The sequence below is a fragment of the Mixophyes fleayi genome, chromosome 1, assembly GCF_038048845.1.
Source record: "Mixophyes fleayi isolate aMixFle1 chromosome 1, aMixFle1.hap1, whole genome shotgun sequence".
In the NCBI taxonomy this organism is placed as follows: Eukaryota; Metazoa; Chordata; class Amphibia; order Anura; family Limnodynastidae; genus Mixophyes; species Mixophyes fleayi.
The window spans coordinates 246,962,493-246,980,287 of NC_134402.1; the positions used below are offsets into that span (position 1 = coordinate 246,962,493).

Sequence of the window (17,795 nt, forward strand, 5' to 3'; positions counted from 1 at the left end):
CAAAATGGTAAGATGGTTTTGTGTCTCAGGTGGCCGCAAAATTGTTTGCATTTTTTTTTTTACTTTACTTATTTTTTATCCCATAGAGGGGAATGCTATTCCATTTTATATTCTATACATATATTAGTTAAATGGTAAAGTCAGTGATTAGGGTCATGTGCCAGACTTACAGAAATATAGAATAATGCAAGTACTGAAAGAGCTGTCCTGAAATTCATGTAGACAAGGCAGTACATTTCAACCTTTTTCCACTGTTCCGATAATCACTGTTTTAAGTTAAGTTTCTTAAAAGGACAAATCTCACATTGAATTATTGAAAGATCTGTGTTGTAATTTTTGCCAGCCTTGAAGAATCTAGAATTATTGTTTTACGATTGTTTTGGATAATATCCTATAATTACAATATAACTCTTACATTTATTTGGCAAGGCCCATAAAGACGTTGGTAGAAACAATTGAGAAACAAAATGACTCAGGTCCTAGTGACTTCACTACTACTTAATCTTAATCAACATTTAGGGAGGAATTAAATTAGCTGCAATGTTCCTCAGAACATCGCGGCTGTGCACTTTTACTGTTACAGCGGTAAAAATCTCTCTTCAGTTTTCCTCGCACCTCTATGGGGCGCAAGGAAAGATGAGCAGAGATTTTTGCTAAAATCTTCGCCTCAGAGTGTCTCCGGAATGCCTGCAAGACAGTTGACGGCTAATTGAATTCACCCCTTAGTCCCAAGGAAATATGTTCAGCCACAAAATGACTGCCTTCAATGTGTAGGTGATGGGTACTCTTTAAGGAAAAAACATTGTATATTTGATGCAAATGAGCCTTCACTTCCATCCCAATGGTATGTCATTACTATATTTAAGCTTCCTTCAATCAACATCACAGTATGTTCCACACTTGACATCTGAGTGACTGACTAATAAACATCACCCAGAGAATACAGTACTTTACAGTGCAGACACAAAATCCAGTTAAACAGATTGCCCTTAACCTGTCTTAGGTCAAAAGAACAATCACAACACTGGGACTGCTTGTTATAGTTACAGCTGGATACTCAGCCCCCTACAGCACATTTGATACAAGAAAACATGTAAAGAGTGACTATACTGTACACAAATTATACAAATAAGATTGTATTATTGCAGATTAATATATTTTTATGGTACAAAATATTGTGCAACTTGAAATTATTGTATTAGTACAGTAAGCCCCTGTAAAATGATCTGCTAGTAATATATATAATAAAAATGTAAGCTGAAAATTCGTCCAACTCCAAATAAGGGCCTTTGAGTGTATTTTGTACATGCAATTAAAAAAAAATGTCCATAAAGGTATACTTTTTATTTGAAATAATAAAGATATTCACTTCACTATCCTACATAAAAATATATCTGTCTATCCCTAAAAAAAACAATGCAAAATGACTGGTGTGCACATATTTGTTAAAATATTACTCTCAATTTAATTGGCACAAAGGTATAAATTACCCATGGTAATGAAACAGGTTAAGGAGAAAGGTTTGTTATTGTTATTATTATTATTATTATTATTATTATTATCCTCATGAGTGAAAGCTAGACCACATGGCTATTTGTAACTGTTATAGTATGATTTAGTATGAATTTTTAGCTCCTTGTGGTTTATCATAATCCAATTAAGCCTTTAAGAAATACCACTATTAATACATTGTTTTTTCATCCATGCCACAGTAGTTTCTAAAATCTATAGCAGGGAATGGCAATCTCTGGCAAATCTGGCACGATCTGGCACACGGACCTCTTCTGTCTGGCACGTTGTTATGAACTTGCCCTTAGAATTGCCCTTATCCAAAGTGGCCGGGACTGTCTCATGAAGATTCCATCTTGAATCTCATTTCCTGTTTGGGCCTAGAAAAGGCACTTCCTGTTTTGAAGCCTTTGCTTGAGTATTGTGTTTGTATCTGAACTTGATGCTTCCACAGAACCTTGCTCCCAATTGTGATTTGGAAAACAACTGCTTGCTATTTCTACCAGACTTTTATCTGTCTTGAGACTGTGGATTTCACTTGTTGGATACTTGAGATTTATATATATATATATCAAAATAAATCCTGTTTACTACAGAACTACCTGGCTATGGGGTTCGTTTGTGATACCAGAAGTGTGACACACGCCAAGCTCCGCAATTGCTGCACTAAAACAGCCGAAGATGGCCGAAATAGAGCTGTTGCTGCTTTAGTGGGGCAGCTGAATGATATGGCATATTTCTTACAGTAGCATAAGTTAAAACCAGAACATAGTGAAATTAGCCACCATCTTATTTATAAGTACAGATTGGCATCTCTATTGATCATTTTCACTGATAAATACATAAAAGCTTTGGCTGGTTTGCAGAGATGATATGACATTTTCTGAAAGTAGCATAAATTGAAACACCAGAACATGTTGAAACTAAGCAATCTAGCATTGATTAGATTATAAATGTACAGAAAAAATTGCTTCCATGAAATTCTTTGAACCCTATGCGCATTATGACATAACTGGCTGCGCAGCGCCTTAGTTCCCCACGCTCTACAGTTAGGTCCTGAACATTGTCAGCTAGCATGCTACTACAAGCTCCTCCTGCATGAACTGGGTTGTCACCGATGGAACCATAACAGTTTTTGGCCGCTTCTTCATAGGGGTAAATGTATTAAGTGCCGATTTCTGCAAGTTGCCAGAAATCGTTGAGTTTGCAGTGAAAATTTAAAGCAACAATGGCTTTAAAGGCAAAACAATGCCTTTAAAGCCATTGCTGCTTTAAATTTTCTATGCAAACTGCCGATTTTTGGTGACTTGTTGAAATCGGTACTTAATACATTTACCCCATAGAGTTCAATACAGAACACTGTGGATGGGATGTTTCCCCTTTTCATTTGGCACAACTATGAGGGATGACATGAACTGGAGGCACAACTATGAGGGATAAAATGACTGGGGCACAACTATGAGGCATGACATGAACTGAGGGCACAACTATGAGGGATAATATGACCAGGGGCACAACTATGAGGGATAATATGAATTGGGGCACAACTATGTGGCATAAAATTGGGGTGCACAGGTTTGATGCATAATATGATTTGGGGCACAACTGTGTGGCATAAAATGAGCTGGGGGCACAATTGTGTAGCATAACATGAACGTTTTCTTGTTGGTTCCATTACTAATAAATACTATTATAACAATATTAGCATAATAAAGTAAGAAATAAATAAATGTTAAATAAATATATATACACAGTGGTCAAAGTGGAAATTTAGAAGTGGCATTATGGATAGTGTTAATGAATGAAATTTGATAGCCTATCAAAACAGTAAAAGAAGTGTCGTATAGCATACCACTGTATTAAAGCACTCTTCGGCCAAAATATATATTATAATATAATATATATATTATAAAAACTGGCACACCTGGGCCTGAAAGGATTTTTCAAAGCACACTGATAGAAAAAGGTTGTCACCCCTGATCTATAGTATATTTTAACATTTTCATTGCTAATGATATAATGATAACATAATTGCTGTTAAGTCACACCAATGAATTAATACATGCCATTCGTTCAACTTATTTTACTCCCAGGACATTTTGGATTCCCTGTGAATCAGCATAGTTATACTTTTTATATTACTATAATAGACAAACTCTAAAATAATGTACACTAGTAAAAACATCAAAATCTACCAACATTCAAATTATTTACACCAGGGTTCTCTAAAATGGCAAGTCATGTACATAATTATATGTAAGTGCTTCTGTAGGGATGTAGTTGCAATGTCAACAGTGAAAATATAAACACCAAATGACTAAAGTCATAAGGTCAACACAATTATAAGGTCGACAGTCATAATATCTACATGGTTATACGGCTGACCCAGTTAAAATGTCGACATGTAAAATGTGCACAGTGTTGTAAAGTTGATAGTCAAAATGGCAATACATGCTAAAAAAAAAAATGCTCTGCTCTGCTCAAAAGAGCCAAATACAAATGGCAAATGCAGTAAAACAATAATAGCAATCTTTTCTCTCTGATGCTAATTATAACGCATTCCAAGAAAAGAAGCATTCCAAACTAAAGATTTCAAGTAGCAAAGACCAGGGGGTATATTTACTAAACTGTGGGTTTGAAAAAGTGAACATGTTGCCTATAGCATTCAATCAGATTTTAATTATCATTTATTTAGTACGTTCTACAAAATGACAGCTAGAATCTGATTGGTTGCTATAAGCAACATCTCCACTTTTTCAAACCTGCAGTTTAGTAAATAAACCCCCAGGACCCAGAGTCGGACTGGCCCACCGGGTGGGCCCCAATGACTGAGGCTCTGTTCCCTACCCAAATGGGGCAGGGCCAGGCTTTGCAGTTTAGCAGCAATCTTGAGAGGCGCCAGCACCCTTTAAGCAATGTGGACATGTAGAGGAGTCAGGAGGAGTCCCTAGATCACAAACAAGATGAAGAGGAGTGCATTGAACCCTTAAGGTTAGTGCTGCAGAGGTTTGGAGGAGGGAGAGGGGAGGGGAGAGTTGGAGAGTACAGGTTCAAGACACACCAGGGGGATAATTTATAAAGCTGCGGGTTTGAAAAACTGGAGATGTTGCCTATAGCAACCAATCAGATGCTAGTTATCATTCATTGAGTACATTCTACATGCTGACAGCTAAAATCTGATTGGTTGTTATAGGCAACATCTCCACTTTTTCAAACCTGCAGTTTGAAAAATTTACTCCCAGAGGTAGCATGGGCAGTGTTAATCAGAAAGTTGTAAGGAGCCATTTAAAATTAATTTTACAATGATACCAAACTTCTAATCTGGTCAGATGTTCAATTATTCCATATAAAGATGGGCTCAATCTTAATTTCGCAAATTTAAATTTTGAAAGAATGCAGCTTTGGCAGAATAGTTCTCCTGGTAGGTGTTCTGTTTTTTAATCTTTTTTAACTAGACTGACATAAACATTTTAGTATTGCTGGATATTATTTTAGAACACACATGAAACATTAATATGTTCCATCACGTCAGTGACTCTGCAACAGCATTACCCAAGCAGTAAATACATTGCTAAAATTTGAACTTGGGGTATCTGCAGCCATCTTATGACTTCTGCTTTCTACTTTTACTAAAATACACTTCTGCTTTAGTCTATTTATCATTAGTGGCTAGTGGGCGCCAGTAAGAATCATTTTGTATCACTGCTACATTGGCGAGCCATGGCAAACACCCCTCCTCAAGTAAATAAAAACTCCTTCACCTTCAGCCAAACACTGCCGGCAAAAGGAGGCTCTGATCCCTGTGTGTGTATTGCACATGCACTAGCGATGTCACCTAGCGATGGATGAGGAGCAGCTTCTCTGGCGACGATGGAGTCCTTTGGAGTCCATTAAAAAGGTAAGCTAACACCATCTTGAGATCACATTAGTTTTTAAAAGCTGTTAAATTGGGTCACACAGCAGTCACCATAGAAGTCTATGGGGTCTGCAGTGACCAACGTTAAACAAATTAACCCCTTGATAAATTAAAAGAAATCTTAAATGGCCATTGGCAACAGCTGTTTTATCCATATTTTTGGCTCATGGTAGCTTAGTAAATAGACCCATAAGTATGTATTGAACTTTCTTTTTCATTATCACTATACTAACGTTTATTTTCTCTATAGCTTATTAAATAATGCCAATAAAGATAACCAAGATGATCAATAGTAAATATACATACTTTAATAAATATTAAAATATTTATACAGTATAAGTTACACATTATAAAATTATACTGATAAAAATTAATGGCAGAAATATAATAAATCACAATATGAACATACTACTGTATAGTAATATATCATAATTACTGTTATGTGAACTAAAGTGGGAGGAAGACCTAGGTGTGGTGCTGGAAATGGATGAGTGGCCCAAGATCAGAACGTGAATCGCACAGAGTTCTATCTGCGTACGGACCAAAGAGAATGCATATAAACAATACAGATGGTATTTGGTCCCCACTCGTCTAAAAGCCATATACCCTGATTCTTCCAGTCTTTTCTGGAGATCATAAGGACATGAGGGCTTGTTCTATCATATATGGTGGTCATGCCCCAAGATGGTCAGATTCTGGAAAAAGTTCATAATCTAATTTTTAGAGTCACCTTGCTACAAATTCCCCCCTGTCCTTCCTATTCTCTCCTACACAGACATGTACCCGACATTGACAAACACACAATAGCACTTGTGAGCCATATGCTTAACGCTGCCAAATGCGCAGTAGCAGCAAGCTGGAAGAAACATGAGCCCCTACGTTGCCTGAAGTGATCAATAGAATCTATCAGACTTACCGTTGTGAGCTCATTACGAGCATAATTAATGATTGGGCCAACAAATTCCGAAATATCTGGCAACACTGGCTTGATACTTGCGGAGCAGACCAGCCAAAAACCTCTTACAGCAGAAACTGACGCTATAGATTTAGCTTCAAATCACATACTACATATCTAACAATCGCCAAGATGCCAGGCTGGGCTTTCTTCTTACTCCCACTTGCCCCTTACTAACCCTTCTTCTCCCTTCCTTACTCCCTACATCTGGGGGTAAATGTATCAAGGTGCGATTTTGCAAAATCAGCGATTTTCTCGGGAGAGTTGAAACTCGCAGATGTATGAAGCTGAGATTTTATGCAAAATCGCCAGAGTTGTGCTTCTGTCAAAATCGCTATTTGCAAAATCGCTAGAGATCAAACTCCCGACTGTTTGCCACTGCAGCTATACAAGTCTCAAATGTAAGAAGCTGCGATGAAGCAAACTCAGGAGAGTTTGCTTTCAAACACGCCAGATGCAACACGCTGCGTTCTAACAGCGTGTTGTATAAATACATCACTGTTACACTGCCTGTCATACAGCTTTCAAAACTGTAAAGAATAGATCAAAGTTAAAAAAAAAAAAATTTCTTTGGAACAGGGACAAGCCAGACTTTTGGAAGTACAAATTTCTTTGGGACAGGGGCAAGCCGGACTTTTGGAAGCACAAATTTCTTTGGGACAGGGGCAAGCAGGACTTTGGATACAAATTTCTTTTGGACTTTGTTTACAGCCATTTTGGGATTAAAAGCTGCTTGACAAGAGATGAAAACTTCATTGGTGAGTATTTTGTGGAATTTATTATTTTTAATAAAAATCTGTGGTGTAAATGAGGGTGTTTACTGTCATTATTGTGGGTTTATTATTTTTAATAAATGCTAGTGGTTTTAATGAGGGTGTGGTGATTTTGTAAACATTCTGTATTGTGGAACTACAGGTCCCAGCCAGCCGTGGGTGTCAGGGCATGTTGGCACTTGTGGTTCTCTAAGTGCCAGCATGCCCTGGCTGCCATGGGTATGCTGGTGCTTGTAGTTATACAAGTAGCAGCATGCCCACACTATTTAGGGCAACCTGGCTGGCTGGGACTTGTAGTTCCACAAAACAAAATGTCGTCAGTTTGTTTTTCCAACAATTAAATCGCCGTTATTACCCTACACCCACCGCCCAGGGGTGTAGGAAGAGCCCTAGTGCTATCAGCACTGGGCTGGGTGTCCCTAGGGGGGGCAATGCTCATTTTTTTGGTGGACCCCACTCCTTAGGGAATCTGGCCCATCACTGAACAGACACATGACAGTGGGACCCCTGCCACGTGTCCCCCCTGCTATAGTGCCTCCAATAATATGTTTAAAAAAAAAAAAGAATTGCTGTAATGTTCTATAGCTACAGCAGATATATTATCTCTTTGTCCTCACTCGTAATATAGATTTTCAGTTTATGACTATATATTTTTTGTTTATTATCTATTATACACAATTATGTTCATATTGGGAATTATTATATTTTTGGGATACATTTTTAGGAGTATAAATGTTTTAATATTTATTTATTAAAGTATGTCCCCAGTGGTTTGCCCACATCCTCTCTGCCAGCTGGTCACGCCATGTGGCAACGCACATACTATTTCATGGCCCCTATTATTGCGTTCCCTGGTGGGCACTTCATGTCCCAGTCCGACACTTCCAGGACTGTCCGAGGAAAAGTATGTACACTGAAAATACGAAAATGATATTTTGATTGTATTGGGCCATTAATATCTATCTATATAATGTATACCGCTCCTCTTTAGTAAGCTGAACAATGCTACAGTCGGCAACAGGATTACTGATCCGGCTGTTTGGCTAGTCAGGCCAGATGCCTTTCTACATTATCTTGCATGTTAGAAGGTGACAGCACACACAGGGTGCATGTCCAAACATATTCGATAGTTATCGATTCTGATCACTATTGGGCATTGGGATTGTTTTTGAGCCAATATGCTGCAATATCAGGCCAATTGCTTCTATAGGCTGCACTTTTGCAGCATTTAGTATTCTAACATATACTACACATTTGTGATCTAAAGCATGACAATTGATAATAAACTTCCTTTGTAAGTAGTGTAAAATGATTTTGCCATAATTACTGAGCACACTGTCACTGTATGGCAGTGATTCCCAACCTGGTAGTACAATAGGTCTTGGTCTGGAAGTTGAAGAGATCCATTATTGTATGGTTCCAGTTAAATTCATCACTATAATTTAATTCAAGTGTCATGAAAAAATTAAATGTAAGACAGGTGTGTCACAACATGAAAAAGGTTGTCAACCATGGCTGTATGCGATAACCATAAAATATAAATATATACATATATATATATATATATAATAAAGACCTGGTATCAGATGGGGGTATAGCTAGATTTAGAGTTCTCTGTAAGCAGGGGCTCATCTGATTGCATGCTGTCGCAGCCTGGTTTGCTGGAGGGGATATAGGGCCCAGTCTCTGGACCATCATAGGACTGCTGGTGACCATGAGGTTGTTGCAGCTGCCTTTTCCTTGTGACTTGCTCTGAGGACCAAAGCAAACGCTTCCTGTAAACACAGACAAAAATAAAGCTATGGTAGCTGGAAGACCAATTGATATACTCACATATAATAGAACTACTGTATTTACTGAGAAATGTTTATAATCCTTGTACAAAAGGTCAAATCCTTAAGTAATACCTGTCACCAGGAATTCAAATTTTGTGATTCAATAATAAATTACTGAATATATGTCCATACTTACCTAGTAGTTATTTACAGTTTACCTATCTTCCCAATTAACTTGCTACTGGAATAATATAAAAATGAGAAGGTATATACAGGTTCTGCATTATAGTAGTTTAACAAATTAAATGCAAATACTTCATTTCAGATAGAGGTGTGTTTCATACATATAATTTGTTACTGATTCTACTGCAGCTTGTTAACTTTTCTGATGTTACCATTCTAAAGCTCCGATTGCCTAAATGTTGGGCTAATCCTATGAAGAGTTTAATGCTCTGATTGTCTAAAGATTGGGAAAATTATATGACCATACTAATGCTTTGTTAGGTTACAGGTTAGTTTTTGCTATACACATTGTAATACTCCAATATCTGAATGCCCATTTAAAAGTTGCTTGAACACAGAACATGCCCAAACAAGAAATGGCAGCCTGGGCATGCAGGGACCTGTAGTGCACCAGGGACAAAATGCTTTGATACATTATCAAATTATTATTACCCCACACCAACCGCCCAGAGGTGTGGGAAGAGCCTTGAGCTATCAGAACGTGGCCAGGTACACCCGGGGATGGGATCCGCCTCTCCCTGGGGAATCCAGCCCCTTGCTGACCAGACTGGGGGGCTGGTTTGGCATACAGGCTTCCCTGCTATAGTGCCACCAGCCCAGGCTGGCAAAGCCTAGTCGTTGTAGTAGTAAAATCGAGGTGACCCCACGCTTTTTGTCCCCCCAATTTTGCTAGTACCAGCCTAAGCTGGCAGCACTAAGGTTTATTAAGCTGTTTGGAAGGGGGGGGGCACGCCGTTTGTATTGTATTGCCGTTTTAAATCTACTGCTTTATGTGTTTTATTTACAATTATTATTTAAAGTACAAGTGCTCTTTTTGTTGTTGTGCTCTCATTTTGCATTTTATTAGTCGTGCCGACATCAAAGTTTAACATTAATTCCACATTTTAAAAAACACAGATGTAGATCAAGAAAAAAAATGCATAATAAGTCCCGAACAATGGAAATACATGCACTCTACAAATACATTATCTCAACGCTGAGTTACACTGTCAGAGGCTGCCAAGATGTGGTTGACCGGCCACAATGAAATTAGGCCTGAATACTGCCAGAATATTTGCAGCAGATAATACAGAGAAGCGTTTGTGTGTTTAATTTGTTTATAAAGAACAATACAAGAACTCACATGAAACCAAGTTTATGTCTATGCGGTATAATTGTTTTAGTATGCAATAAAATTATAGCAATCTATGCCCATAATTGATTTGTAAACTGTTAGTAATAAAAATGCTGTTATCATCATTAATACTCTTATTATTGTCACTAAGGAGTAAATTTATCAAGCGCAGGTTTGAAAAAGTGGAGATGTTGCCTATAGCAATCAGAATCTAGCTGTCACTTTGTAAAAAAACATTTTTAAAAAAGGTTCATTTTTTCAATGAAATATATTTGTCATGATGTTTTAATGTCTACTGTATATAAAATGCATTTTTACAGTTGCTCTTTACTGCAAACACATATTTTAGCAAGCATACGTCATCACTATCAATCAGAACTTACACCAGACCTGTAGCTGGTACAAGTGATACGATTGAAAATCAGGCACCTTAGAGATGCCCAAAGCTTGAACTCAGACACTGCGGCATGTACTCGAGCTTATCATGCCCTTACTGTACATTGACTATGTGCATACGCCCATTCCCCTCCCTGTTCCACCCATGAATGTAGGTTGACGTCAGTGTCTTTTGCGCTTGAAGGTTAATTGGATGTTCTTGCATTCACTTGTGTATAGGCAGTTCCTGGCCTTGTGTAGTGCTATTTATGCAAAATGCGATGTATGGGCATTTACGTTCCTAAATTAATCAGGCCCAATATCACCATACTTTTCTGTAACCTACTGGTATAATTCCAATTTTCAAGCTGTTAGACTGGGCTGAGAATGAACATAACTGTCCACACAGGGTCCAACAAATACAAGAAAAATGCATGATCTTTTATCAGTTTAAATGTTTGTGTTTATGCATATGTCTTTTATTTGTAGAGACCAAACATCCTTAATAAGTCTCTGGTCAGCACTATGTTCAGTATATATTTAGTAAATATTTAGTTCAATTTTTGCAGAGTATTTATGTATAGTATTAGACATCTACTACCCATTCCTCTTTTTCAAGTCATTTTGCCATAGATACCAGGCCACTTTTCACCATTTTTCTGCAAACTTAAGTTGTTGTTTGAATAATAGCTAATTTGGACCGCTGGACCACTGACTGAGAGTGTATATTTTAACTAATCCTTTTACTGCATTTTTTAATAAGATTGGTCATGTTTATGGAATATTTTCTTAAAAGCCATAGGACTTTCATGGGGTCTATAAACCACTTTCTTGGTTCTACTATGAGACTGTGTATGTATTACATTTACACAAGGCACTTCTGTAGCACATAATTAATTGATAGCATCTGTATTTTAATATTTTGCTTAATTAATTCATAATATACACTGTATCTATATCTAAGCACTGGCATTTGGGTGGATTACATGTCTAGGTAAAACTGTTGAAAGTATTATCCAAAAGATACAAAGAAAGAATATAAATATTGAACAAAGATGCAAAAAAAGGAAAATAAGAAAAAAACAAAACAAATTAAAGCTGAAGTATGACCACCAGGTGGCGATGCTCAGAAATGTACTGTCATTTGTACATTCTCATGGACAGCAATCATATATTATTATTTTTATTATTATTTATTTATTTATAAGGCGCCACAGGTTCCGTAGCGCCGGATACAGAAGCTAGTAATAAATAGATGAGGTAATACACATAAGTAGCACAGATGAGTGTGAGTGATGCTATGGGGACTCACACAGAGTGCAGCAAAATACATGACAGGACATACAAGGAAGTCAGACAGTGGACAGATATGGGACAATATGTAGAGAGGACTCTACCCGTAAGGCTTACATTCTAGAGATATATACCAAATATTTGTCATATATATGCAATACATATATTAAAAATAGGTTGTAGGATTTGATAGGATAAGAGGGTTAGATTGAAGTTTTACTCCTGTTCGGGTGGTCAGTGGGGATGTCACGCCTTTGATCATTATGTTTATCTTGTGTAAAATGCATTGAATTAAGCAAGAAGCATTGAGAAAACTGCAATGCTCCCAAATACGAATCAGATCATGAACGGTTATGGGGTTATTGAAACCACTAGGTTAAATTTTCCGGCCCATGTTTGTGTGTTGTACCAGCACTAAAAATGCTAATGCAATGCTCAAATTTTATGTCATGAGGACTAAATATTGTGACTGTTAAAACACTGTTAGGGGAACTTCAGTCAATCTTTTTTGGTGCATTCTCTAAAATAATTCAGCAGCTTTTTGCAACACTTTATTATTTAGACATATTGGTATCATGGAGGTTCATAACCAAAAATTCCATGTTTGATTCAGGGTGGTGTTTCTTTTAGTTATATTTTTAAAGAAGTTACATTCACAGACACAGAAACTCTATATGGTTAATATTGCATGAATAAGCCATGCCTAGTTTTACACCATAATTATTCTCTAACAAGGGATGTAATACAGCATATGGAATCTATTGCTATTAAAACAATTCACAAGAAACAATCATTAGAGTACTGCTTACACACAAAGGATTCTCTGCAATGTAATTTCTCCTGTTATAGCAACAGGTCACCTTTTCCCTTTCTATGGCAACTGTGCATATAAAAAAACAAACAAGGTTTTCCAAAACACAACAGTACTTGGTAATGGATACATAGCGTTCAAGGATCATTACACTTCAGTTAATTTTTTTACACGTCAGTAACAACCAATTATACCCGGGCAGACAAATACTTGCTAGATCGTCCTCACATAAGCCATGTGTGAAGGGCCTTTGTTGAGACCGTGGAAGAGCTTCTAAGTATTTGCTTCACACTAAACTGCACACATTATTTCTCAAGCTCCAATGGTATTGAGAGTTCTCTGATTAGAATCCACCGATTGGTCCATTGCCAATGGCGTCACTTACACAGAAGATATACTATATTGTTACAGTGCATTCTCTATTTCCTATATTTCAACAATTCGGTTACTTTTTTACTGCTGCTACCAAAATTTACTAGAATGGTTGGGACTAACATTTTTAAGGATTTTACAGCACTTTGGAGCTCTATATATAAACAATACAAAAGAACATTTGAATATGACCCATGTCTTTCCCTCCAATGCTTCTGCCACCCTCCTGCGCAAAGGCTCCTCACAGACTATAATTGTGCAAGCATAAGTGTAACAATTTTCCGACAAAAAAATTAAAGTAAAAAAAATGTATTGTTGCTACAACACGCTCTGTAACTCCTAATCTATAACCAAGCGACTACTAAAGCCTCAATAAGCATCTGTGAAACATTTGCAAACCTCTAATTACAAGCGGTTTGCTAGTTTGGACATTCATCATTGTCATCCACTACTTATACTACACCCTAATCACCTGTAAATAAAACCAATTTGTCAGCCCTATCTGTGACTATGTCCCAGTCTGAATCTGTATGATGCCATAACATGCCCTTAGTGTACATTGATTATGTTACTGTCACGCATCTTCGGGAGCAAGAAGTCTTGAGTGCCAAAAAGTCGCAGGTCTTAATAGCCATAGTTGCCACAGTACGTACACTTTCTAAGCATGTGCAATGCGAAAAAACGCAAAGATTGTGCACATGTGCGTACATCTCATTCTGAATAAGGCCCTTCGAGGTTATGTTTGTGTGTATCATCAACGCCAAGCAGCAGCATTTAACTTTTTTACTTTCTGGATTTTGGAAATTTCTAGATAATGGGTTTCTGGATAATATGTGCCAGTGCCGTAACTAGATATTTCAGTGCCCTGGGCGAGACAGGGAACCGGCGCCCCCCATAGAAGTAGGAGTGACATTTGCCAAGTGGGTGTGGCCAACCTAACGTGGGGGTGTGGCTAGCACTTTACTGAAAGAATTCTGCTACACATATTTGCAAATGCATGATAGATATATATATATCTATCAGAGCCGGATTTACACCTCATGGGGCCCTAGGCAAGATATTGGTTTGGGCCCCCATCCCCTTCACACACACAGTGGCCCCTCACACAAACATAATACACACAGAGTGGCTCCTCACATACACATAATATATATATATATATATATACACACACACACAAGCAATATATTACAACCCCCCCCCCCGCCCCAAACTTACCTTTTTGAATCCGCGAGCTGTGCAGTCTTCATCCCCTTCACACATGGGACGGCACCTGTCATGTGGTGCACATCCCATGTGACACAGAGCAGGCCTCTTAGAGGAGGGAGGGAGGAGACCAGCCACCACACTAGCCCGTCCCCCCTCTCACAGCACCCAACCCCCCCCCCCTCCTCCCCCTCCTCACGGCACTCTCCCACCCCTCGGGGGAGGGGCCACAAATCTTTTTTTAGATATTTTTTTTTACTATGTCCCACAGAGGGGAAGGTAGCGGGCGGCTGCTGCGCCCCCTCGGGCTTGCATCCTGGGTGACGGCACTGCCCGCACCACCCTAGTTACGGCTCTGATGTGTGCCATACCATTATAAAAAACTTTATAAAATAGTGTTATTTCATGTTAACATCTAAAGACTGATCTACTAAATGCCATATTCACAAATTAAGATCACACTTGTTGATTTTACTGTACTTAATGGGCTTGAGTCATTAAGGAGAGCAAGGTAAAAAAGGAGTAAATGTGATCCTGGACATAGCATGTTAAAAGGGGTGCAAATGAGTTTATTATTTTGCCTATAAGTTAAATGCTTGCTGTTTTTTCATGTAGCACACAAATACTTGATAGCTTTAATTTTACACTGATATTTAAAGCTGATCTAGGACATGCCATATCCAACTATAAATCTGTCCCCACATGTTAAATTTACCTCCCCTCTGCAATATGCAACATGGTTTTGCCCAGGTGCAGTTACTCCTTTTTTATGCTTTGCTCTCCTTAGTGACTCAGGCCCAATGTGTTTATATTAAAAAAGGTACATTATTAACTCAACTTCTGTGTATTTGGCCCTTTCTGAGTTTTAAATGCCTTATGTATTAAAGAAGAGATTAAACCGCAAGCATTTTAAAGTGTGTAATTTCTTAGGATATTTATTTGGAAGACCACAAAGGGCTGATCTGTTCTGTTTTCTGTGGTCACACCCTTATTGCATTCCCACTTTACATAAATCCTTAAAGGACGTGTGTACAGGAGCAGTGACCAGCTTCTAATGTAGTTCCTCTCATTAAGTCATTACTTTAGTGATAAATAAGCAAATAGACACTGTTAATTCTTACTGTTATTTTAGTAAAGATAGCGATTCTATTTTTGAATAGAGTATAGCATGGCCAGATCATGGATGACTTTGATGTTAGTTTGCCTCATAAACATTTTAAAATCTGAAAACTTAAAAAGGGTGAGTGCAGGAAGCTCACCTGTGAATAAATACTGTACCCCAACTTCTGCCCCTGATTTTTTAGAATTAAAGGCTTAACAATATATTATGTCAAACCATTATTATTCTCCTTTGCTTTCACACCAGGATCACCAAGGACAGTTGCAGACATATATTACATACACATATACACATATTATTACTGACATCTATATCAGCCAATCTGAAGTGAGCCTAATTGAATGAATACTACTGGGGATGGGTTTGTCTCAAATTATAAAACGTACAACGTTCAAGTAACAGAAACGCCTAATCTTCTGGCATACCCAAAGAGTACAGAAAATACATGCATCTTGGATAAGTCTTTAGATCTGGACAGTATTAAATTGTCTTTTGTATAGCAGAGGGAGAGAACGGGGTTCCATTTGGGATAATTACATTTAATAGCAGATTCCATGAAGAGCAACAATGGAATTCATTCTTATGGTCTATTTAAAATCTGTAAAGATTTGTAAAATCTTCCTCATATATATCCTCCTTGTATTGTTTTACAAAGTGACACAAATTGGCCCAATACATCAACATCCATTTGTGAGAATTAGCAGAAACGTTGCACCCTAATGCCCTTATTTTACCTTTGTGGGATGGACATGTGCACGCTCAATTTATACTTTTGGGCCTCAGTCCAAACAGTTTACTTGACCATTTGGGTGATTACGGGCTCACATAGGATACTACATGCTGGAAAAAATGGTACTTGAGTCCTACCTATTTTTATTTACATAGTTCCAATATGTAACGGTAAAGTAATCCATCCATCTAGTTTAGTAAAGCAGACCTGATATTTCTTATAGAGCCTTGCATGTGCATACCATGTGACCTAAATAGAGCTAAGGCACCTTCTTTTGAAAATAGCACTTATGACCATAATTTCATATTATTTTGCTGCCATCATATGCCACTGCCATGCAGTAAAGTACCCAGTGCCATAAGGGTTACTGATTGCTGTGGAGCCCCCTTCCTAAAAAAAAGCTTTAAAAAATTATGTTAGATAAAATTTTATAATTTATATTATGTTTAACTATTTCCTCTTCAAAAAATAGAAAAACATCAAATATTGGAGGAAAGGTTATAGTCACATTAATATTAAATAGATGGAGACTAAACAATTATTTACTTCATCAATAAAATTATTTTTCGTCAGTCTTCTCTATTACTCCATCCTGAGAAAAACTCATCCATACAATAGTGACTATAACCCCCTCCATATATAGTGCAAAGCAAAATAAATGCCCTATCGCCAGCATAAACACCTAGTTTTGCTGGCAATGGGGCTTTTTGACCCTTAATAAATCTACCTCTATCTCCTGCACTGCTGAATCCAAGAAAGCATGAAATATTTTGATCAAATACAAAGGCAATAGTTAAACAACAGTTCCCACAATGTCCCTTGTATCTGACAAAAACCCACCAATAAGACACAAGGGAAATGGTGGGAAACATGGCTTTTTAAACCATTGTCATTAGCTGGTTATCAATGAGAAAGTGCCAAATATTGTTGATTGTGCAGGGTGGCAAAGAACAAAGGAAGAAATAATAAAATTGAAAAGCTTCCGGAAAAAAAGCTTATGCTTACTTTTCCTTTTAAAGCAGTTGTTAATTTTCCTCACCTTTGGGTTGTACGTTTTAATAATTGTCAAAGATCTTATGATGTTGTTGCCATCCCTGGAGACTATTTCTATAGGCATCCCACTCACCACCATGAAGGGCCTTACTGCCTCTTTTCAAACAATGTGCAGTTGTCTGATGAAATTCCCATTATACAGGTTCTTGTTGCCACATCTTGCATGCAGGGCAACCATGCAACCGTTAGGAGGCTTTAAGCAGCTGCCTAGGGCGCCAGGCTCTGGGGGGCGGCACTGTGGCAGGGTACCCATACTAACAATGTCTATGAATGAGACATTTTTAGTTAGGCGGTGCGGGCAGTGCAGGCGGTGCAATCGCTGTGATCCCCCCACCTGCCATTTCCCCAGTGCTGACCTGTAAAAAGGGGTGGAACTCAGCACCGCCTCCAAGCATCTCTCTGGCACCAGGCTTCTGACAGCGTCGTGCCCTCACAACTCTGTCAGTGGAAAGGAGTCGAGAGGTTCCAAGAAGTAACAAGAAACAAGAAAGAAGAAGCACGAAGCTAGAAACAAAGATGAGTAAAGAAGAAAAGGTAATTACATTAATAT

At 37.9% G+C, this 17,795-nt stretch overlaps 1 protein-coding gene across 2 annotated transcripts in view; it reads right to left on the reverse strand.

Annotated features, from left to right (window-relative positions):
* The window catches only part of GLIS3 (GLIS family zinc finger 3), a 358,155-nt gene that overhangs the window by 270,453 nt on the left and 69,907 nt on the right, over nucleotides 1-17,795 (reverse strand). For both annotated transcript variants that reach the window (XM_075191338.1, XM_075191347.1), the window contains exon 2: nucleotides 8,730-8,928. In XM_075191338.1, the coding sequence (XP_075047439.1) occupies nucleotides 8,730-8,928 (199 nt within the window). The remainder of the gene's footprint in view (nucleotides 1-8,729; nucleotides 8,929-17,795) is intronic.